At 46.3% G+C, this 24,212-nt stretch overlaps 2 protein-coding genes across 2 annotated transcripts in view; one reads left to right on the top strand and one right to left on the bottom strand.

Moving 5' to 3' along the window:
* The window catches only part of MXD1 (MAX dimerization protein 1), a 107,416-nt gene that overhangs the window by 44,048 nt on the left and 39,156 nt on the right, over positions 1-24,212 (bottom strand). The window lies entirely within an intron of this gene.
* On the top strand, positions 542-23,072 carry TMEM150A (transmembrane protein 150A). Its single transcript, XM_082230544.1, has 8 exons — positions 542-616; positions 7,772-7,992; positions 16,574-16,621; positions 16,955-17,041; positions 17,716-17,783; positions 18,980-19,107; positions 19,706-19,883; positions 21,713-23,072. The coding sequence occupies exons 2-8, from the start codon at positions 7,928-7,930 to the stop codon at positions 21,952-21,954; spliced, it is 816 nt and encodes a 271-aa protein (XP_082086670.1). The 5' UTR covers positions 542-616; positions 7,772-7,927; the 3' UTR covers positions 21,955-23,072.

Below are 24,212 nucleotides of genomic sequence, written 5' to 3'. Positions count from 1 at the left end.
ACATTTATATCCCGCCCTTCCTCCAGGGAGCTGAAGGTGGAATACATCGTTCTCCTCCTCTGCATTTTGACCTCCCAACGATCCTGTGAGGTAGGCAAGGCCGGGGGCGAGTGACTGGCCCAACGCCGCTCAGTGACAGCTTCACGACCAAGCGACTGGGGATTTGAACCCCGGTATCTCCCAGCTCCTGCTCCGACACTCGAACCGCTGCACCACACTGCCTCTCTCCCTTGCTGCTTCCCTCGGACGAACACCCTGCTGCTGCTGCTGCTGCTCTCTGCCCCTTCCGCCCCGAGAGGGAGTTTTGAAAAAGGGGGGGGCGCCGCGAACTCGGAAATTCCCTGGCGAGGCAGTAAGATGCGCCTCTCTATGCTTCGTATCTCTGCCGCTGAGGGAGAAGGTGACGACTGCAGAAGGAGGAGGAAGTTACTTCCGCTAAAAAAGGCGGGAGTGGGTGGGGGCGAGGTGAACTACACTTCCCAGCGCCCTTTGCGCCCGGTGTGCTTATATATGAGGGCTAGCTATGCGAGGGAGGGGTTCGAGGCGGGGCCGGCCTGGCCCTTTTAAAGGTCTGCGAGGGCGGCGGTGCTCCTCGTCAGTCTGCGGCGGGGACCAGGTAACCGGGGGGCGCGGGGGCCTTTCCCCGCCCTGCCCTCGCCGCCCGCCCGCCCGCCTCTCCCTTCCTTCGCGCGCCCTGGGGGCCTCCGTTGAGGAGAGCTGGCCCTGTTGAATGACTGCCTGCCGCTTGGCCCTCAGGGCGGTCCCGCCGAGGCCTCCTTTGCTCGCTCCTCCCTCCCCCGCGCTGGCGGAGCTGCCCGTGGGCTCCCCTCCGCCTTGCGGGCCGGGCGACCTTCCTCCGCGCCTCGCTCGGGCGGCTGCTGCCGTCCGTAAGGCTGGGCTCCGGGGCCCAGTCAGGTTCGGGGTCCGCCCCGCCCGCCTTCCTTTCCCCTCTATCTCACCCCAGCGTGAAGTGGCTAGGGAGTCTGGACTCGGGCCCAGGGTCCAAATCCTCCCTCGGCCACGAAGCTCCCTCGGGCCCCCGGGCCAGTCACCGCTTCACAGGGCTGAGCCCTCTTTCCCCAGCCCCCCACAGCGGTCAGGGCTGTTAGGGAATCAGTTGGTGGTGCAGTGGTTAGAGCGACAGACCTGGACCTGGGAGACCAGGGCTCCTTTCCCCACTCGCCCATGAAGCTTGCTTGGTGACCTTGGGCCAGTCACTGCCTCTCCGCCTAAGCCTGCTTTGCAAGGTGGTTGTTGGGAGCTGGAGAGCTATGTAAGCCGCCTTACGCTCCATGGAGAAAATGGTGGGACATAAATGCAGCAAAGAAGTAAATAAATGAGCAAGGCTACACAGATGTGGTGGACCAGGTTGGTGGGACGCTTCAGGCACCAAGTATGGTATCGGTCCCTGGCACATTGTGTGTGTATGTGTGTGGAATCGTGGGTTGCCCATCCCATCGGATACTTGAAGAAGCACCCAATTGTCCACTTGGTTTTGCTCAGCTGGTGGGTGGCTGAGGAGGGCGCTGTGTATCCCTACTGGGCCTTTGCAAACATGGCACAGGCACTCAGCTTGCAAACTGTGACTCCATCTGGTTGGGGTGGCTACAGGTAGGCCAAGCTATGGTAAGCAGCAGCCTGGTGTGGAATGTGGAAGGTCAGAGTGGATTGGGTTACACCAGGGGTGCCCAAACCTTTTTCAAAGAAGGCCAGATTTGATGAAGTGAACATGTGCAAGGGCCGACCAAAGTTGTTGAGCTTTTTAAAGAATTGTTGAGCTTTTTCAAGGATTTAACCCCAAATTTGTTGACATATACTTCCACGGGGGCCAAATTAGGCTCCTGAAACAGACTTCAGACATGCCTGGGTTACGCTAACTTTTTCTGTAGCTTTTAACCCTGTTGTTGATAGGAGAAACCAGACTGGGTCAGCGGGAGCGGGGAGTTGATGGTTTCTGGGTTTTATCAGCAGAAATTTGAACCCAGTGCACTGAGACCACTTGGTGTAAGAGTTGCGCAGCATCAGTAAATGTTTCTTTACTCTGTCTCCTCCTGGTGTCAATCTACTGAGTTTAACTGCACTGTAGCAGACCATAATCTGAAAGAAAAGCAGCTAAGCAAAGCTATCCCCACCCTACAATGTTTGAAGAAAGCGCAGTCAGGAACTGGAGAAGGAGTGAAAGGGGAGTTGAACTGAATTGTCTTATGGGGCAGATAAAAAAAGATGAGGCTTCAGGCGGCAGCTGTTTCTTGATGCAGCAGGTGAAGAAGTAACAAGTATTTAATCCTTATCTGTGTTGTTTCTCATGGAAAAGTAAGAAACCAGTTTTGATTGCTACATTAGAAGCATGCTAAGCTCCCAGAATAAATGCTGCATTCATTACTAGATATCCAAGTGAAGGAGACAACATAGATTCATATGTGGTTGAAAGCTGTTGGCACAAAGCTGTGTTTGGGGAGCTCCTGGTCTTGTACTGTGCGTGGCATAAAATCTAAGGCAGAAGTGGCTGCAAAGTTGTCAAGTCTGGGAGCAGTATTTGTTTATTATTTACTTCGTATTATTCAACAACTTTTCAACATGTGTGCATTCTTCCCCTACTCTTAGTTAATTTCACAGGCAAATTCTTTTTAGTTTCTTAAATGTTCTGATTGGGGCTAATAGGAGTTGTAGCTGGAAACATTGGGAGGGCACCAGGTTGGGGATGGTTGAACTAGATAGATTCCCAAGGTGAAGTACACCAACAGAAACAAATGAGAGAACCACTCATGGGTGCACTGAGTTCTTCTACTTTGGAAGGTGTTTGTTTGGCATGTTTAACTTACAAAGCCTTGCAAGCTGAAACACATCAATACCAGATTAGTCATATTTTCTGGAAAATTTAAAGAGGCTCTAGGTAAATGCAATCAGAACTGCAGGTATGTATATAGTCAAGGCAGGGCCACTGGACTTCTGAGTAGCAGATTTTGATGAACACATTATTTATAGTTACTTTAGATTTGGTGTAAGAAGTTGATAGCAAGGGTCCCAGAAGATCAATGAAATGCTAGTAACAGATTACCAGGATATGTTGAAAGGCCTAGATTGCTTACGAAAAATAAAATACATAAGCACCACCAGCAGTTCATGCACTTTGGAAGGTGCCAGTGGCCTTATACTGTAAAGGATAAAGATAAAATGGAATTGAATCATATGGGGGGAAATCATTAGTTAAATTACAGAGGAAAAAAATCAATTTAAAAACAGTGCTCTAAGTCAGAATTGTCCATTTCTTTACATCCTGCTGAAATAAAACTGCAAAGCATTTGCTTGCTGTAAATCTTAATTAAACACATTGTTTTAAAACTGCATGGAGCCTTGGAGGGAACACCACATGTTTCTCAGATATTTCTCTTAATATTATAGAAAAAATACTTATTTATATTACCCATACAGCACAGTAATTGTAATTTTTAAAAGCAACTTCCCATTATATAACTGCCCAGACCATTCCTATCGCACAAAAAAGGAATTCCATCAGGAGCAAACAAGGGGTGGCAGTAATCACTGGGCAGCTCAGTTTTCCCTCTTCTGTTTAAAGTAAATGTTTGACAGGTACTTTGAGCCAGTTGCAGAGATTACTTGGTTACTAGGCATAAAATAGGAATGAAAGGTTAGCCAGATGGATCAATAGATTACACTTGTGGTGGCTTTCCAGTACCTGCACCTTGTACCCTAGTATAAGGACATGGAATTATTTTGATGACCAAGAAGGATCTCCTTTAACCCAGGTTATTCTTTGCAAAGAAAATATATTTGTGGGGCTTGCCTGGTGTTTTTACATGAGTAGAATGTGTGCTTTTATTTAAAATGCATCTCTGGGATATTTGTGAGGCGTAGGAATTTGTTCATCATTTTTTTTCAAAATATAGTCCGGCCCCCCACAAGGTCTGAGGGACAGTGGACTGGCCCCCTGCTGAAAAAGTTTGCTGACCCCTGCAGCAAGGCAAACCTTGGTGCAGCAACAAAAAGGACTTGGAAGGAGCCAAGTTGTCTATGAACAAATACAGTGGTATCTCAGGTTAAGTACTTAATTCATTCTGGAGGTCCATACTTAACCTGAAACTGTTCTTAACCTGAAGCAACACTTTAGCTAATGGGGTCTGCTGCTGCTGCGCTGCCAGAGCATGATTTCTGTTCGTATCCTGAAGCAAAGTTCTTAACCTGAAGCACTATTTCTGGGTTAGCGGAGTGTGTAACCTGAAGCGTATGTAACCTGAAGCATATGTAACCCGAGGTACCACTGTAGCTTGTTCATATAGTCTTGGTTAGCTTAGGGTGTCATGTGAAGCAGGTCTGAAGCTAAAGGAATATCTAATAGCCACTACAAATGATGGGCTTACATTAGAATAGTAGTACCACAAGACGTCTGAACACCATATATTAAAGCAAGGGTGTGGGGGGACAGTTTCCAGTGCTTGATTATTTTCCTCAGAAATGTTCATTAATAATTAATAATGAATGGATGCCACTTGCAAATATTAGGCAAGGTTGTCAGTTTCAAAGTCTTAGCTTTGTTTACTAAATATAAGTAATATAAATCAAAATTAAGTTCTGTCTCTAGGAGGATCAACATTTTCTGATGTAAAAGACTCTGTGCAAATTACCCTAACTTGCATAGGAAATATTTCTGTGAAACCCACAGCACTGCATCAGTCACCTACAAGTGAGCTATAAACTTGAGAGGCTGTTCCTTGAAGTCTTTGTGGACTCATATCCCAGATTGAAATATTTCATGGAAAACAAAACAAAAAGAATCCCTGCTGTGAAAAAGATGCTGGGAATGAATTCATTGGATTTTTATTTTTAAAGGAAGTGTCACAATCTGGCTGATTACTGTTCAAAATACGTGAAAATAGTTGGAAGCAAATCTTTCAAAAAAATGTGAAGAGAATGTGAATATGCAACATTACCTGTGTAGTAAAATGTAGACCAGTGTTTCCCAACCTCTTTTGGGCAAAGGCACACTTGTTTCATGAAAAAAATCTCGAGGCACACCACCATTACAGCCCCGTGACGTCAGCGCGCAGCGTCATGCCGGGAGGGACATGAATTGCTAGCAAATTACATAATCACCTCCTTGAGGGCTGGCTCATCTTCTCGGAAGGCAGAACCCCATTAATTAACAGCACAGACTCACACCATAGCCAAGACGAGGGGGGGAAACCTCAGTCATGCACAGTCATGCACATGTGGGGGCTAAATGAGGACGAAGACCGGGCAGAGAGCAGGGCTCAAATCACCCCACCTGGCCAGGACAATCCCTGGGTGCTCCCTTGGGCCACTCGCCTGACCCACCTCGCAGGGCTGTTGTTGCGAGGATAACACGGGGAGAACCACGCGCGCCCCCGGGAGCTCCTTGGAGGAGAAAGTGGGCGATGAATGCAATGCACGAAATATATGAGAGGCGACCAGGTTTTGCAGGTGAGGGCCCCCCGCCAGCCTCCGCTTCCAACACCCGGCGCAACGACGCCGAAGTTTCCCCCCGGGCTCGGCTCGGGGAGCAGCGCTGCTCCCCCCGGCTCCCCTTCGCCCTCCCGGCTCTCTCTGCCGCCCACTGGGGACCCCCCTCACCTGCCAAGTCCGGAGCGCCGGTGGAAGTTGCATGCATGCATGCAGGGCGCCGTGTTGTCATTGCATTGCACTGCACTCCATGCAACGCCTGCATGCATGCATTGCCTTGCACGCCCGCCAAGGGGTCTCCCCGCGGTCCGATGCATCCCCTCCGGCGCGGATGCAGCATTGCAAAAATAACCCCCCCGACGCAGCCCTACCTGGGGGGCAGCCTCTGCCTCCGCCGCTCAGCCTACGCGGGGATCCCCGGGCTCCATCCTGCCGCCCGATCTCTGCGGGGGCGCAGGCAGGCTGCGCGGGGTCTGCGCGGAAGAGCCCCTGCCCGCCCGGCCGCCGCCGCTGCGCTCATTCCATGGCCGGGAGAAGAGCGCTTCAAACAAAACGCCCGGCCCGCCAGGCCACGCTGGGAAACGTAGTTTGCGCACCCCGCGCGGGCGCGGAGCCCAAGGGCGAGGGGACTACGGATCCCGGCAGCCCCCGCGCTGGGGACGGAGGGGGAGAGGCCGGGTGCAGGGATGGAGGGACGGGTGGGCGAGCGAGTGAGTGAGTGGCAGCCGCCAAGCTTTGGCCGAGAGCCAGGAAGGGCCTCCCCGGAGGAGGAGGAGGAGGAGGGAGGCGCAGAGCGGGAGGGAGGGAGGGAACCCCAGGGGTTCCAATCGAAAATTTGACTTAAAAAAAAAATCTTTCAAATTTTTTAATTTTTCCCGCGGCACACCAGGCAACATCTCGCGGCACACTAGTGTGCCACGGAACAGTGGTTGGGAAACACTGATGTAGACAATACACAATTATTAGCTTAGAACCAAGGGTAAATCTATGAAGGGAAAAAATGACAAACTAACTTATCTAATTACAGGAAGAACAGGAAATAATGTACACAGGGACAGGTACGTTTTATAAGACTTTCTATATTAGTGATGGTGGGTGATAACAATTTTATATTCTTCTGTAATTAGATGAGTTATTTTGTCATTTTTTTACCTTCCATGCATTTAATTTGTGCAATTTCAACTGGCTGGCTGCGTTGTGATATTCTTGGAACTACAAGGATACTGTTCCTGAGGACTTCTTATGCACATCAACCTGTTTTACTTTTCTCTAAACCTTCAGCCAGTCTCCTTGGGCTTAATCCACTAGATGTGTCTTAATGAGGACAGAGTGTGACAAAATTGAGCCTGGAGGCTTATATTATGTATTTGAGCATGGATAATCCACTTTTTAGTTCACAACAATAACTTGTTGCATTAAGCCTTAAATGATGCTTCCTTTGTGTGCATGGAAGGAGTGTTGTGATCAGCTTGATAGCAATCTTAGAATCTTTTGTCATGCATGGAAAGAGGACCCCCCCCCAAAAAAAAACCACACCTTGCAATGGCTGAGAGAGACAAAACAGTTGTCAATAAAGGACAGTCTTCCAAGCTCGGCTTGTGGGAGCGACAGAGGGGCTTGTCCATCTGTGGGCTGAGTTTGTATAATCCAGACTTGCTGTCACCTTTAGCATGCCTGGACTTCATGCCATCTGAAAGAGGCATTTTCAGTTCACGAGCACCCCTTGAATGCAAAGACCTTGCTTCATGCAGCGGGGGGGGGGGGGAGAAGACTGATGCTTAGCTGAGAATTGCAGCTGGCCAGTGAGCAACTTCCTCTTCCCAAGCTGCTGCCCTCCAGATGTTTCACGCTGCAGCTTCCTGTTAGCCCAGCCATATATATGATGCTGGGGGTAATGGCAGTTGTAGCCCCAAACACCTGGAAGGCACCACGTTGGAGAAGGCTGCTCTAGAGCAAGAGTGGAGAACCTTTGCCTTCCAGGTGTGCCAGTCATGCTTGCTGGGGCTGATGTGGTTCAGCAACATCTGCAAGGCCAAAGGTTCCCTACTTCTGCTGTAGAGTCTCAGAACTGCATGGATTGAGGCAGGGTCCAGTAAGGATGCAGATGTACTTATTTTCTTACATTTTAATATCCTGTGTTTCTTCTGCCTTGGCATTACGGTCAAGGATGAATTAATGAGGAAACTGGGAAGGCCTTCGTGCATGCATGCTGCTGATTGGAGATGGGGGTAGAAAGTGGTTTGGGTATGCTGCCAGATTGACCCTATCTTTTCTTTTAAATTTTGGTTCAGCTGAGATTAATCCCACACTTTTTTTTCTTTTATTGCAGCAGGTGCCTTCTGATGGTTCCAGTTGGAGGCCTACAGTTGTAGCGAGTGCCCACCCACCCCTCCCTTTTCCTCTTTTCCTTCCCCCCTCCCCTCCCTCCCTCATCTGAATCTCCCCTCCCCTCCCCACCACACATGTTGTTGTGTACTTGCACTCACTAATGACAGCGTGGATCATCCTCCCCATTAGCCTCTCTGCCTTCTCGATCACTGGAATATGGATTGTGTAAGAGCTGTCTTGATTTCTGCCTGTGTTCTGCATGAATGATTAGCCTGGAAAGTGTGTGTGTGTGGCCGGCTTGTGGCTTCCAGCAAATAAGCAGCAGGTTCTTTCCCTCCCTGAACTGTTGTTCTATTTAGGAGATTGCCAAAGGCAACTCAGCAAATCTGTCCCAAAGCTGTGCTCTGAATAAAAGTTCTAGCTTTTTGTGATAGATCTTGCTGACTCGAGGTTTTGCCCCATTACAGTTTAAACAGCACTTGGGCGACACTTTTGATTATTCTTTACAGTAGATCAGGGTATTCTGGCCAGGGTGGACCATGTCTTTATCATATAGGGCCTGATTGCCTGACAAAAAGGCACACTGATCACTGTAAGGGCAATCTTCCCTTCTGTAGTATTATTAAGAGCTTTTGGCTGCTCTTCCTCACAGCACCAAGGTGGGAAAGCTTCCCCTTTGAGAAATTCCGGCAGCTGTGGGGGTAACAGCCCTGGTGCTGGAGGGACAGGCATAAGTTCCACTATAACATCTTGTCTTCAGCTCTGCAAGGACTCAGAAATAGGCTGTGTCCTTGGCTTACCCTGCAGTTCCCACCTGCAGCCACTGAGAGGAAGTTCTCTCCAGCCTCATAAAAGGTGGTGTGTGCGCCACACCATGTTTGCTGAAAACTGTGGCAGGGACCCTGCTGTGTGCTGTTGTACAGGCAGGCCAGTCTCCCCCAAAGTGGAGACTCACAGGTGTGTTAGGCACCAGCTCCCATCAGCCCCAAACTCCTGGAGGGTGGCTGGGTTGGAGAAGCCTGTAATACCCCTTTAGCATGCCTCCATTCCAGTGGGGACAGAATGGAAGGTGGTGCTGTATGTTGCTTTTATGGAAAGGGTTTTAATGTTTCCCAACTCTTTGGGCCCTGGCTCTGGATAGCCAGCTCAGTTAACAGCACTTCGGGAAAGTGCCCTTGTTTTTGGTCCCAGTTACACACCGGCTGCCACTAATGATTGCTTGTGATGTGGACTACATGCAGCTGAGGAAACATTGCAGAATCATAGAATTGTAGGGCTGGAAGGAACCCAAAGGATCATTCTAGTCCAACCCCCTGCAGTGTAGGAATCACAGCTAAAGAATCCCTGATAGGTGGCCATCCAATCACCTGTTTTAAAACCTCCAATGAAGGAGAGTCCGCCTTCTTTGGGAGTCTGTTCCACTTAACGTCAGAAAATTCTTCCTAATTTTTAGTCAGAATCTCCTTTCTTGTAACTTGAATCCATTAATTCATTTTTTTAAATAAAATTTTTATTGGTTTTACAAAATTTTTAGAGAACAAACAAACACTTAAAAAGACAAACATACACGTATAGTTTCATAACATATTTTCATAAACCTCTTTTCTTGGACTTCCCCATACCCCCCCTTTCTGCATCCCAATGTCCATAATTTTATAGCAACTCCCAATTGTTACTTTCCAACCTCTGTCATCTTAGTCCTCTCTATATTCTGGCCTTATATCACTGTATCCCTTTGTTTCTGAAAACCACAACACTTTAACATTCATTAAGTTTATAATAGTCCTTAAGATAACCTTTAAATTTTCTCCATTCTTCTTCCACCGTCTCTTTTCGTTGGTCGCGGATTCTGCCTGTCATCTCGGCCAATGTCATATAGTCCATCACTTTCATCTGCCATTCTTCCAGAGTGGGTAGATCTTGTGTCTTCCAATACTTCGCGATAAGTATTCTTGCTGCTGTTGTAGCATACATGAAAAAAGTTCTATCCCTCTTTAACACCAATTGGCCGGCAATGCCCAAGAGAAAGGCCTCTGGCTTTTTAGAAAAAGTACATTTAAGTACCTTTTTCATTTCATTATAGATCATTTCCCAGAAAGCCTTAATCTTCGGGCACGTCCACCAAAGGTGGTAGAAGGTACCTTCAGTCTCTCTACATTTCCAACATTTATTATCGGGCAAGTGATAAATTTTTGCCAGCTTGACTGGGGTCATGTACCACCTGTAGACCATTTTCATAATATTTTCCTTTAAGGCATTACATGCCGTAAATTTGATACCAGTGTTCCATAACCATTCCCAGTCAGCTGACATGATGTTATGCCCAACATCCTGTGCCCACTTAATCATAACCGATTTGACTGTTTCGTCCTGTGTACTCCATTTCAGCAACAAGTTATACATTCTAGATAAATTCTTAGTATTGGGTTCTAACAGTTCAGTCTCTAGTTTGGATTTTTCCACCTGGAAGCCAATTTTCCTGTCCTGTTTGAAAAACTCCATTATTTGACGATATTGAAACCAATTTTGTACTTTATGTTTCAATTTCTCATGACTTTGTAATTTGAGCTTATCTCCATCCTGTTCCAAAATTTCCCAATACTTCGGCCATCCGACCTCCATATTGAGTTTCTTCACTGCTTTAGCCTCCACTGGCGACACCCATCTAGGGGTTTTGTTCTCCAACAGATCTTTATATCTTATCCAAACATTAAATAGAGCTTTTCTAACAATGTGATTTTTAAAGGCACTATTGGCTTTGTCATACCATAGATATGCATGCCAACCGAAAGCATTGTTAAAACCTTCCAGATCCGAAATGTCTGTGTTCTCGAGGAGCATCCATTCTTTCAGCCAGCAAAAAGCTGCTGCCTCATAATACAATTTTAAGTCCGGCAGGGCAAAACCCCCTCTTTCTTTAGCGTCTGTCAATATTTTAAATTTAATTCTGGGCTTTTTGCCCTGCCAGACAAATTTCGAAATGTCTTTCTGCCACCTCTTGAAACATTCCATCTTGTCAAGAATCTGCAAGGTCTGAAACAAAAATAACATTCTAGGCAATACATTCATTTTGATCACAGCAATTCGGCCTAACATTGACAATTTCAAATTTGACCATATTTCTAGATCTTTTTTAATTTCTGACCAACATCTTTCATAATTGTCTTTATACAAATTCACATTTTTAGATGTCAAATAAACCCCTAGATATTTCACCTTCTTGACCACTGTCAGCCCTGTCTCCTCTTGGAATTTCTCCTTTTCCATATCTGTTAGGTTTTTTCCTAAAACCTTGGTTTTTTGTTTATTCAACTTAAATCCAGCTACCTGGCCAAACTGTTGAATTATTTCTAGCACCTTTTTCGTACTAGTGTTTGGCTCTTGCAAAGTCAATACTAGGTCATCTGCAAATGCTCTTAACTTGTAATGTTTAGCTCCGACCTGTACACCTTTAACCTGCTGGTCATTTCTAATCATATTCAGCAGCACCTCCAGAACAGAAATAAAAAGCAATGGGAAAATTGGGCACCCCTGTCGTGTTCCTTTTTCTATCTTAAGCTCCTCAGTTACTACATTATTTACAATCAATTTAGCTTTTTGTTCAGAATATATTGCAGCCATACCATTCTCAAAACCTTGGCCTACCCCCATCCCATGAAGATTCTTTATCATAAAGCTCCAAGAAATATTGTCAAAGGCTTTCTCCGCGTCCACAAAAATCAGTACTGCTTTAGTGTTTATATTCACCTCTAGCTTTTCCAAAATGTCTATTACATTCCTTACATTGTCTGCTAGGTGTCTTTTGGGGAGAAAGCCTGCTTGGTTCTTATGAATCTTTTCCATCAACACTCTTTTAAATCTTTTTGCCAGAATGTCTGCAAAAATTTTGTAATCCACATTAAGTAGTGATATTGGGCGGTAGTTCTTCAGTTGAGTCTTTTCAGTCTCTGTCTTTGGTATGAGTGAAATATATGCTTCTTTCCACGATTCAGGTGCCTTTTTTCCCTCAAGGATCTCGTTACAAACTTCTTTTAGTGGTTGAGTCAACCATTCCTTCAGCGATTTGTAGTATCTAGAAGTCAGTCCATCTGGTCCTGGAGATTTGCCCAGTTGCATATTCTGAATGGCAGCCTCTATCTCTTGTTCTGTTATTCTCTGGTTCAGATCCATCTTACTTTGATGAGAGATTTTTTGTAATCCATATTTATCAAGGAATTTGTCTATATCTTCTTCATTTTGCGGGCCTTGAGTATAAAGTTTTTTGAGATAACTCAGAAAGCAATTTCTAATTTCATTAGGTTTAGATATATTCTTTCCATCCACTTCTAGGCTTGTAACCGTATTTAATTTCTGCCTTTTCTTCAATTGCCATGCCAGAAGTTTGTCACATTTATTTGCTGATTCAAAAGTCTTTTGTTTCATTTGCTTTATCTTCCATTCAATCTCTTGGTTCATCAATTCCATATATTGTGTTTGGTATAACTTAATCTCTCTTAAAATCTCCTGGGACTTTGGTTTTGTTCTTAATTTTTCCTCTCCTTCCTTTATCTTTTCCAAAATCTTTTCTTTTTTCTCATTTTGTTTTTTCCTCTTTATTGAGTTTTGTTGAATCAAGAAACCTCGCATCACCGCTTTACTTGCGTCCCAGATCACTCTTTTCTCCACATCGGCCCTCAGATTTATTTCAAAATAGTCTTTTAGAGTTTTTTGGGCCTTCATAAGGAGAGTCCGCCTTCTTTGGGAGTCTGTTCCACTTAACGTCAGAAAATTCTTCCTAATTTTTAGTCAGAATCTCCTTTCTTGTAACTTGAATCCATTAATTCAGGGCCCCCCTCGGGAGCAGCAGAAAACAAGCTTGTGTCGCCTTCCATATAGCAGCCCTTTAGCTATTCAAAAATGGCTGTCATATCACCTCTCAGTCTTCTCTTCTCTCTCTCTCTTTTATTTTTATTTTTCAAAAACAAACACACTAATCACTCACAAATACAGAAATACAAAATAATAACCATAAAAAGAAAAGAAAAATACATCCATGTGGCTTCCCTCCCCCAATACTCACCATCCCTTAATCTTTAAATTCTTGTTTACATTGCATCTTATGCATCTCATCCTTAATATTCTTAATATAGTAATTTTTTCTAGTTCTACTTTACAAGCAATCTATACATATCGACATGTTGTCCTTAGAACAGTGTTTAATCATACAATCTTCAAAACATTGCCATTCTAACCTTAGTTTCTGATTTGTCTGGTATCTTATGGCTGCTGTTAACTTCATTCACCATTTCTATAAATTCAGATAGTTTGCATATCCAATCTTCTTTTGTAGGTATAATATTTCCTTTCCAATTCTTTGCAAGTAAAAGCTTGGTTGCAGCTGTTGCATATAAAAATAATCTTTTCTTACCTTGTGGAATATCCTTACCTATTAAGCCCAATAGATACGCCTCTGGGGTTTTTTCTATAGAAAATTTGAACATCTTTTTTAACTCCTTGTGGATACATCCCCAAAATTCTTTAACATTTTCACAGCCCCACCATACATGCATCATAGTCCCCTCCACCTCCTTACGTTTCCAACAGAGATTGGATTTTAACTTATTTATTTTGGCGAGTTTTGAAGGTGTCATGTACCACCTATAGAACATTTTCATTAAGTTCTCTTTGATGGAGTAGCAGGCGGTAAATCTTATATCGATCTTCAAGAGCCTTTCCCCCTGATCTATTTGAATTGCATGGTCGATGTCTTAGGCTCATTTGACCATTACTTCCTTTATTTCTTCGTCTTTTAGGTCCCATTCCAGTATCAGATCATACACTTTGGATAATAGTTTCTTATTGTTTTTTAATAATACTTTTTGTAATTTAGATTCTTCCTTTCCAAAGCCTATTTTTTTTATCGGAATTGAAAACATTATTTAATTGGTGGTATTGGAGCCAATCAGTAAGATGGTGCCTTATCTCCTCAAATGACTGTAAGTTGCCCAGTTACTTTCCATATTTAGTTTTTTAACTATGAACGCCTCGAGCGGGGACAGCCACCATGGTGTATATGGTTCCAGTAATGGTTGGTATCTAGTCCACACCTTATACAAAGCACTTCTAACAATATGGTTGGTGAACCCTTGTGGACTTTTACTTTATTGTAACAAGGTAGGTGGGACGCGGGTGGCGCTGTGGTCTAAACCACAGAGCCTAGGGCTTGCCGATCAGAAGGTCGGTGGTTCGAATCCCCGTGACGGGGTGAGCTCCCATTGTTCGGTCCCAGCTCCTGCCCACCTAGCAGTTCAAAAGCACATTAAGTGCAAGTAGATAAATAGGTACCACTCTGGCGCGAAGGTAAACGGTGTTTCCATGTGCTGCTCTGGTTCGCCAGAAGCGGCTTAGTCATGCTGGCTGCATGACCCGGAAGCTATCTGGACAAATGCCAGCTCCCTTGGCCTATAGAGCGAGATGAGTGCCGCAACCGCAGAGTAGTCCGTGACTGGACCTAACGGTCAGGGGTACCTTTACCATTAACCAAGGTAGGCATGCCACCCATATCTGTTATCGAAGCTCTCTAAATCCAGTATGTCTGGTTTTTTTCTAACAGAATCCAGGCTTTGATCCAAATTAGACACTGTGTCAGTCTTCTCTTTTCTCATAAGGCTTGATTTCCAGACCCTTGATCATCCTGGGTGCCCTCCTCTGCACACCTTCTAGCTTGTAAATATCCTTCTTAATCTGTGGTGCCCAGAACTGGACACAAGACTCCAGACAGGGTCCAATCTAGAGCCACCTGTTCCATGTGGGTCCAGCAGAAAAAAGCAAGAGCTGTTTGATAGTGGAATGGTCTCCCTTGAGAGGAGGTTATGGACTCTCCTTCTTTGGAGGTCTTTAAGCAGAGGTTGGATGGCTGTCTGTCATGAATGCTTTAGATGAGATTCCTTCATCCCTGGGGTTGTTCCAGATGAACTTGGGGTGCCTTCCAGCTTTACAATTCTGATTCTATGACAGAAGCACAGATATTGATAGAATCCCACAGAGACACAGGCAGACAGATGGGGTGGAAATGTCCCCACAGTGATATGGAGTCCTAACCCAAACACAAACCATCTTCTGTGGCAACTACAGCCCTGTATAAACAACCTGGGAGCAGGAATTTGCTGGGGGGGGGGGGTTTTCAAGCCACAGCAAATCAGCTGGCCACTGCAACCTGTGATTTGTGTATTTGCTGAGAAGTTAGTGTTTTTGGCATTGATGTGGAACAACATTACACAGGAGCCTATAGGCCTAAAAGGCTGGTTTTGCGTGGTTCTCTTGTAGCGTTTTGGACAGGCAGCTGTGGCAGAGAAGATAAGGCTGCCTACAAGTCTCTCCTGCTATTATGACCCATCAGCCCTCGGATCTGTTCTGGGTTAGCCTTGTTGCAATGGCTTCGTGTCCCCAAGGAAGCTCTCTCAAGGGAAGCAGCTTCCCTCCTCAGACATACTTAGGTGCAAACATAGAAATCCTCTCCTGCTGAGAGCCTCGCTGAACACAGACTGCAACTGGCTGGAACTCAGTAGTAATTTGCAGATAGGTAGCCGTGTTGGTCTGCCATAGTCAAAATAAAAAAATTCCTTCCAGTAGCACCTTAAAGACCAACTAAGTTAGTTCTTGGTATGAGCTTTCGTGTGCATGCACACTTCTTCAGATACACAGTATCTGAAGATGTATCTGAAGAAGTGTGCATGCACACGAAAGCTCATACCAAGAACTAACTTAGTTGGTCTTTAAGGTGCTACTGGAAGGAATTTTTTTATTTTGTCAGTAGTAATTTGTCAGCCTAAAATTGGAGGTGGCTGCTGAAGCTGAACATGCAGGCGAATTGGAGATTAAGGGTTGCATTTTTATCTTGTCTCCCAGATGCTTCTTTGGAACAGCCCTCCTAGCTTGGATCTCTTCTCAGCAGGGCCAGTTTCCTGGGTAAACAACACAAAAGCAGAGAGCAGGTTGAGCGTTCCCAAAGCACATGGGATTGTGGAAATTTTTCAAAGTCCTTTGCCTTGGTGATGGAAATTTCCAGTCTTGGGGGTGACACATTTTACTGCTGCTTTATTGCTTACCCTGGGGAAAAGCTGCGGAGCAGGAATTGCAATTCTTTGCCTGGGGCAGTTGATGCTTTCCAGTGTCACCTCTGGTCGACTCTGAACAGATGGGAGCTTGAAATGCACCCAGAGAGTGTGTGAGCAGGGCTTTGGGCGAACGCTCTCGGCTGGGATACAAGGGATTCCAGAGCAGCAGGTTTAAGCAGCTTAAGGAGCAACACCAGCTCCTTCCCAGTGCCTTTACTGGCATATAGGGAAGGGAGAGGCAGAGTCCTTTGAATCCTCCTTGGCTGCCTTAAAGACCTACACTGGTCCTCTGATAGGTCAGGGGAAAGAGAGACATTTGTCTTCCTCTTAGGGGCAACCCCAGCAGGTTTTTCTTTTTACTTAGAACAGCTTAAAAGATGTTTGCTGCCTGTAAACCTGAATTGTTCTTGGCATAAGAAGAAGGATTTGAACACCTTCCAGAACTCTGTTGCCATTCTTGTGCATCCCGTTGTAGGCTTTTAAAGCTTATTTGTTTGTCTGCTTTGAGTTATACAAAGCTAATTGGATGTGCTTCGCTTTTGGAAAGTCAGCTTCAGGTGGTATAGGTGATATAATCTTTGAACAATTGTAATATAATTTTTATTTGTTGATCTGGCCCCATTTGGCTGCTATGTTCACACACATTTTGGTCTGAATGCTTTCATGTCCAGTCCACCCTTAACTGTACTTTTCTGTTCTGCCTCTCACAGGTATGCCATGGCAGTAATGAACCACCATGTGTGTCCTGTTGAGAACTGGTAAGTCCTTCCATAAAGCAAGAGGACAGAGTCCTAGCTCAGGGGGAGAGCAGCTGCTCTGCATGCAGAAGGTCCCCGATTTGCACCATAGAATCTCCTGGTAGGGTTGGGAATGTCCCCTGCAGAAAACAAATCCTAGAGAATTGCTGATAGAGTGTAGACAGAACTGAGCTAAGTGGACTAGTGGTCTGACCCAATATAAGGCAACTTCATACGTTCCTAGTCTTGTTAGCTTCTTAACATTACTTGTCCTGCAAAACTGGCCCAGTTTCTTGTTTGTACCTCTTCTTGGAGCACGTTACATTGCCCGCTAACCTGTCCAAACTGTTGCAGGTCATATAACGAGTCCTGCTCTGCTGATTCTGCCAAGCATGGATACCCCAAAAGCTGCTGCACCTTGGAGGATGTCCCTTTGATCAGGTGAGCGGGGGGGGGAATTGTAATGGATTGCAATGGAGCTGTTGTTCTGGGCCCAGAGGCTACCCCTGCATCCCTTGTGGGTGAACCAGTTCTGGCTGGAGTTCAAACTGGGCATTGCCTATATGAACATAAGAAGAGCCTGTTGCATCAAGCCAATAACAGGTCTAATCCAGCACCCTGTTCTCACAGTGGCCAGTCACATGCCTGGAGGAAACCTGCAAGCAGAATTCAAGCGCAAGACCACTCTGTGAACCTGTCTAATCCTTTTAAATTGTCTAATTCTCTTTTAAATTGGTGGCCATCACTGCCTCCTGTAGCTGTGAGTTCCATAGTTCAGCTCTGCACTGCACAAAGACGTCTTCTTTTTTATCTGCCCTGAATCTTCCAACATTCAGCTTCATAGGATACCCATGAGATCTAATGTTATGAGACAGAGAAAACCTTTTTTCTATGCCATGCATAATCTTATAAACTTCTGTCATGTCACCTCTTACTTGCCTTTTCTCGTATTGTACTTGGCTTGGTCAGAAATAGCTGTTTTCCCAGTTGTGCCATCTTACAAATGACTTCAGAAGTCCATCAGTTTGGCAACATCCAGGCAAATGCGTAGAACAAAGGCATCTTTGCTGGTTTCTCTCAGCCATGCTAACATTCTCATTCTTTTCCCCCTGCAGTAAATGTGGCACGTATCCTCCTGAAAGTTGTCTCTTCAGTCTTATTGGGAATGTTGGGGCTTTCATGGGTAAGTGCTGCTTCTCCCCTTTCTTCACATCTGGCCAGCCAGCATCAGTAGACAGCATCCATTCCCTCCTGAAGCATAATCTTCCCAGGATACGAGCCCCTGAGATAGAGGCTTTTCCAGAGCAAGTGCCTGACCTTCAAGGGGCATACAGGAAGCCGGCCTGGTTGTAGAGGAAATGGCTTCTGCTTGCCAAATGTGGCTAAAGGTTGTCTTGTGAAGAGCTGGGGACTGAGGGAAACCCCCAACCCACTGCTCAAGGGTCTGTCTCGCATCCAGGGGCATCCTGAAGGTTGACAGATAACTTCCTGGAAACATCCACATCTGCTTAGTCTTTCTACACATTTTTATGCTGATAGACTCTTGAGTCCAGGGGCTTTCTTTCCTTTTCCTTTCTCAAAGCATTCTGCTATCAAAAATGTGGGGGAATAGGGAGAAATTTTAAACTTCTGTGACCAGGCAATCAAAAGTGGTCTACACCAAGCAAAACTGAATTCTTTGACCTGTGTAATTGGAAAGAATCCATTTAACTCAGGCATAGGCAAACTCAGCCCTCCAGATATTTTGGGACTACAACTCCCATCCAGTGGCGTAGTGTGGGGGGTGCAGAGGGGGCGGGCCGCACCGGGCGCAACATCTGGGGGTTAGGGTTAGGGGGCGCAAATCCACGGGTTAGGGGGCGCAAATTACTTGCCTTGCCCCGGGTGCTGACAACCCACGCTACGCCACTGCTCCCATCATCCCTAGCTAACAGGACCAGTGGTCAGGAATGATGGGAGTTGTAGTCCCCAAACATCTGGAGGGCTGAGTTTGCCCATGCCTGATTTAACTTATTGTGACTCTGAGTCACGGAAGACACAAGGGAACCAAATCTTCCACCCACTGAAGCCTGTCTTCACTCTTGCCCCTGGCTGCTGGGATTCCAGCAGGTATTGCCCACATTTTTGCAGTGGCAAGAGTGAGAAGCATGCTTTATTTTATAAAAATAAAAAGGTTGACCTTTTCAAGAAGTTGGGCTCTGTACCCAGGGCCATATCCTGTACTTCCACAGAATTGCAGTGCATATAGTGTTGCTGCTAATTTGTGTGGGCATGAGGGGGCCCCCTGTGCTGCATGGTATGTCCAAGGAGTGTTTGTCTCACAACTTGGAGCAGAATCCATGGTGCCCTCTCCTTAATCTCTCTTGCTTCCCCCAACAGTGCTGGTGATCTGTTTCCTGCGCTATGGGCAGCTGATAGAACAGAGCCACAGTTCCTGGGTGAACACAACGGCGCTGATCACAGGCTGCACCAACGCTGCTGGCCTGGTTGTGGTCGGCAATTTCCAGGTTGGCAGAAATTTAGGGAGGCAGCACTGGGTTTCAAAGTAGCTCCCATTTGGGGGTGACATAGTTGAGTTCCTTTTCACCTGGAGTGACCCCTTGCCTCTATGGATTATGGCCCATAGCGGGGGTGGACAGGGCAAGAAGCAGAGGACAGAAGATTTTAATTATCCAGTCACCCTAGGCAATGTGTACCATCTGCAAAGGCAGCCCCACCCCTTGTACTCTGCGTTGGAACAACCTAATGCACACATGGAGATGCACTTTGGAGAGCTACTGACTGGGGGATGGAATGAGGGAGGGGGTGGCTTGAAGTGACTGGGGCGGGAGCAATTCTCTTGGCACAGCCATTTTCACTGTAGTGAGGCTGTGCAGGAGAATTTCCTTTGTAGATTGTGGCCCCTGCTTGCCAGCAGGCGTAGGGGAAGATGCAATTTGACTTGGTGAACCCATGACACTTTGGCGGGATGGAAGGTTTTTCTTAACTGCCTAAAAATGGAACGAGGAGACCTGCCTTCTTAAAAATAATAATGGGAAAGGTCAGGCTTCCACAATGGAACATGATTGCTCCAGTGCCTGTGTTTGGGCTCTCCTTGTGCTTTAGGTGGACTATGCCAAATCCCTTCACTACATCGGAGCCGGTGTGGCCTTCCCGGCAGGCCTGCTTTTTGTCTGCCTTCAGTGTGTCCTCTCCTACCATGTTGCCATCTCTGTCCTGGACTTCTGGATGGCACATCTACGTGTCTTCCTTACCACTGTGGCCTTAATTTCCCTTGTCCTGAGTATCCTTTTCTGGTGGCAGGGGCCGGGCCACTTGGTGGCAGTGTGCGCTACAGGGGGACACCCATTCCTCTAGAGAATTCCCTCCTTTCTCACACAGGATTTCCTTTCTCCTGGGATAGGTGATCACTTGAAGGGCTTCACCATGGCTGCCTTATCCTGTGGTTCTTCAGCTTGCCCTCTTGATACCTGTGCCCCCAGCCCTGTCTCCGTGCTTCTCTTCTGGCCAGGGACAAGAGGACCTGCAGCCTCCTAGCTAACTCCTGTCCCCTGACCATGCTGGCTGCAAGGGCTGGGGGGAGCCTGCATCCAGCAACATATGGAGAGCCACAAGTTTGCTATCTAAGCTTTTGGGCAGGTATGGGGAACCTTTGGCCCTACAGATGCCACTGGTGCCAATAGATGTAGTTCACTAACACTTGGAGAGCCAAAGTTTCCCACACTTTTTAGGCATTTGTAGTTTACACACACAATTAATTGCCTGGGCGTAGTTTCAGGAAGGTTCTCTGATCCACTGCTTCAAACTGGGCTCAAGATCTTGTTTGTTCATGCGCTGGGAAGGGGTTGTAGCCAGCTAGCCAGCCCCTCATCCTCTGCACACATCCCATTCGCCACAGGTGTCTCAGTTCCCTGTCACATTTGGCCAAACGTATAGATCCTTAAGGAGGTCACGACTTCTCAAACCAAAACTTTTTTTTACACAGGTAACTTTATGCAGTTGACTGCCAGCCAGGTGAAATTACACAAATTAAATGCCTGGAAGGCAGAGAGCTTAAAAGCTCTTTCTGCACAGGAGTTTCCTGTCATGGAAAAAGCTTTTAAGCTCTGTTTTGCTCATCAGACTCTGGGAGGGTCTGGCAAGATCTTGCGGGAACTTGTGTGGCTCTGCAAGATCTTGTGAGAGCCTCCCAGAGCCCAGTAAAGCAAACCTTGCTTAGGGGCTAATACCTGTTTGGTGCACTAGCTCCAGATGGCAAGATGCGAGTTTGCTGTATTTACATCCTTTCCTATAAATGGAACCTTAGGAGGTGTCCAGGTGGTTCCTCAGTGATCTCCCATCCAGGTGCTGACCAGACCCATCCTGTTTAGTAGTTTTAGGAAGATGGGCTCCACAGCCTGGGCCTATGGAGTCCTAAAGCACCACCAGAGCCCAATAGGTGGCTGTGTCAGTTCTTTCTGTCATGTCTCAAGAGTGGACGGACTTCAGGCTTGCCAGGTCTATTTGTTTTTGTTTTAAACTATAAATCCAGGATATACCAGCCAGAGCCAGGTGTGAAAGACTCACACTCCAAATTAAAAACAGGTTGCTTCTGTATATAGACTGTGTATAGAATTTGTTTTAAGAATTTTAATGTAGCTGTCCTCCTCTCACAAAAGAAAATCTGCTGGTAGCTTTCTTAATTTTAGCAGTATAACTGAGGAGACAAACGTTACTTTGAGGCTAGATAGGACTTGGAAAGCCATTCTAATCGATTGGAAAACATCCAGAGGTCTACTAGAGGGCCAGCATGGTGTAGTGATTAGAGAGTTGGACAAGGACCTGGGAGACCAGGGTTCCAATTTCCATGTGGCCATGAAGCTCACCTTGAGGACAAGCCGTTACCTCTCCGCTTAACCTACTTCACTGGATTGTTGTGGGGATTAAAAGAGGGGAGAACTGGATATGCCACCTTGAGCTCCTTGGAGAAAAAGTGGGGTATAAATGCAATAGCTTAAAGAAATGAATAGTAGGTCCCAGTTCTGCCCACTCGTGCTCAGAGAGGGCATCTTCTGCCACCATCACAAAGCCTCCTTCCGCAGGCATGCCTACTTTTCCTTGACTCTCCCACAGGTGGAATCTTCTTCATCCACGAGAGCTTCCTCCTGCAGCACCTGGCTGCCATCTGCGAATGGGTCTTCGTCATTGACATCCTCATCTTCTACGGCACTTTCACCTACGAGTTTGGTGCCGTCTCCAATGACACCATGGTGGCTGCACTGCAGCATTCGAACAGCAGGGGGTGCAAATCACCAGGCAGCAGCAGCACCTCAACTCACCTTAACTGTAACCCTGAGAGCATCGCTATGATCTGAGGGAAACGGGTGGGGATGGCTTTGCTTTTCCACCCCACATCCGGCAGCTTTGGTGCGCTGCCTTTTTTTCCCCCAATGGGGGAAGAGGGGCACCTTTTCCCTCCTGGGGATTTTAATTTTGTACCAAAAGATTTTTTTTTTAAAGAAAAATATGATTGCTGCCAACACTCCCCTCTAATTCCCCTCTGTCATTGCTCAGTGCTGCACTCTTAAGGGAGGAAAGACAGTGCCTATTTGTCTAAGAGCACTGGATGGCAGCAGGCAGAACTCTCAAATAAGCCCCTACCTATATAGCTTGGATCATGACAACCTTACCTGAAAACCTGTCCTTGCTGGCAGCTAAGCTTTCTCACCCAACCTACTGCGCACACACTCTGGGGGTTTGGACTACAGTTCCCACCAGCATGGCCAGGTGATGCGGAGCCTGCTGGGAGTTGTAATCCAATGCACCCGGAGGGCAGCGGGAGGTTGGGGGAGGTTGCTGCAGGGCCTGGCCCTCTCGCTGCCCCCCAGGGCCTGCAAACCGGTGCCAAAGGAAACAGCTGTTTCCAGATTCATTTACAAGCAGAGCCAGACTCGTTTCCCAAAGGTGCTTGGAATACAGTTTGGGTGCCTGCAGACAATGGCTGCTCTTGGAAAATATGACTGCATCTCACTGCCGCTCCCCACCTCCTTTCCTTTTGGGGTGATAGAGGGACCTACGTGAGCTGCTTGAGCAAAGAGGCAGGGAACAGGTGGGTTTAGTGAATGAAGGATACCCCTCACTACTCTCTGGGAGGTGACCACCACCTCCATACTTCGGCCTGTAAGAAGTAATGTGGTCTCGACGCAACAAGAACATTGATGCACCTGGGGGGAAAACAGGGTGGAGAAGCAACAAAAGGAGACTCTGTCTTAGGGAAAAGACGAATGTCCCCACCCCAGGACTTGGCACACTACCTAAGGCAGATTTCCACATCTGTCCCATAAGTATCTGGGCTGAACAGGGAGGAGGAGGATTCTGCTCCTCAGCCCCCCATGTCTGAGCTGGTATGTTTGGGTAAAACTGTTTTGGTATTTTTTAGAAGTTTTTTTTATATATCTCTATATAAAATGTGTATAAAGAGAGTTGTATCAGAGCAGCGCTGCCTTGTCTGATGGGTGTGTGTTTGTCTACGTGTGCAGCAGCAGCAGAAGAGCATCACAAACAGACCAGACAAGAAAGGAGGAGGAGTGGCGTTATATGTCAGGGATGTGTATACCTGTGAAGAGATCCAAGATTTAGAACCTCAAAGCCAAAGTGAGAGCATTTGGGTCAAAATTAAGGGAGAGAAGAATAACAGAGACCTCATTGTGGGAGTTTACTATAGATCCCCAAGCCAAACGGAGGACATAGATGATGCCTTCCTGGAACAGATGGCCAAGCATGCAAAAGGAAGGGAGATAGTAGTAATGGGGGACTTCAATTACCCGGATATTTGTTGGACGTCAAACTCAGCCAAGAGCATAAGGTCAAACAGATTCCTCACTGGCCTTGCAGACAACTTCATTGTCCAGAAAGTAGGAGAAGCAACAAGAGGAACAGCCATTTTAGATCTGGTCCTAACCAATGTTGATGACCTGGTTAGTGGGGTAGATGTGGATGGATCATTAGGCGCGAGTGATCATGCTCTTCTGAAGTTTACTATACAGCGGAAAGGAGCAGCCAAGCATACTAGGACTCAATTTCTTGACTTTAAGAAAGCCGACTTCATAAAACTTAGGGAAGTGCTGGGTGAGATCCCATGGACAGCAATACTAAAAGGAAAGGGAGTTCATGATGGCTGGGAGTTTGTTAAGAGGGAGATAGTAAAAGCACAACGTCAGGCAATACCAATGAGACGGAAACATGGAAGGTGCCTAAAGAAGCCAGGGTGGCTATCTAAAGAACTTTTAACTGAATTAAGATTAAAAAAGGATGTGTACAAAAAATGGAAAAGGGGGGAAACCACCAAAGAGGAATTCAAACAAATAGCCAGCACGTGTAGACACAAAGTCAGAAAAGCTAAAGCACAGAATGAACTCAGGCTTGCTAGAGAGGTTAAAAGCAACAAAAAAGGCTTTTATGGGTATGTTCGTAGCAAAAGGAAGAACAAAGAAACAATGGGGTCACTCAGAGGAGAAGATGGTGAAATGCAAACAGGGGACACAGAAAGGGCTGAACTCCTCAATGCCTTCTTTGCCTCAGTCTTCTCTGATAAAGAAAACAATGCCCGACCTGAAGAATTTGGAGCAAATGA

The sequence above is a fragment of the Podarcis vaucheri genome (genome assembly GCF_965113315.1).
Source record: "Podarcis vaucheri genome assembly, chromosome: 7".
In the NCBI taxonomy this organism is placed as follows: Eukaryota; Metazoa; Chordata; class Lepidosauria; order Squamata; family Lacertidae; genus Podarcis; species Podarcis vaucheri.
The sequence above is the reverse complement of the archived record's forward strand: the minus strand, read 5'-3'. Positions and strand labels throughout refer to the sequence as shown.

Coding starts and splice junctions, on each gene's coding strand:
- TMEM150A (XM_082230544.1), top strand. CDS start 7,928: ATGACAGCGTGGATCATCCTCCCCATTAGCCTCTCTGCCTTCTCGATC. Junction 16,622..16,954: donor GTGTGTCCTGTTGAGAACTG/GTAAGTCCTTCC, acceptor AAACTGTTGCAG/GTCATATAACGAGTCCTGCT. Junction 19,108..19,705: donor TTGTGGTCGGCAATTTCCAG/GTTGGCAGAAAT, acceptor CTTGTGCTTTAG/GTGGACTATGCCAAATCCCT.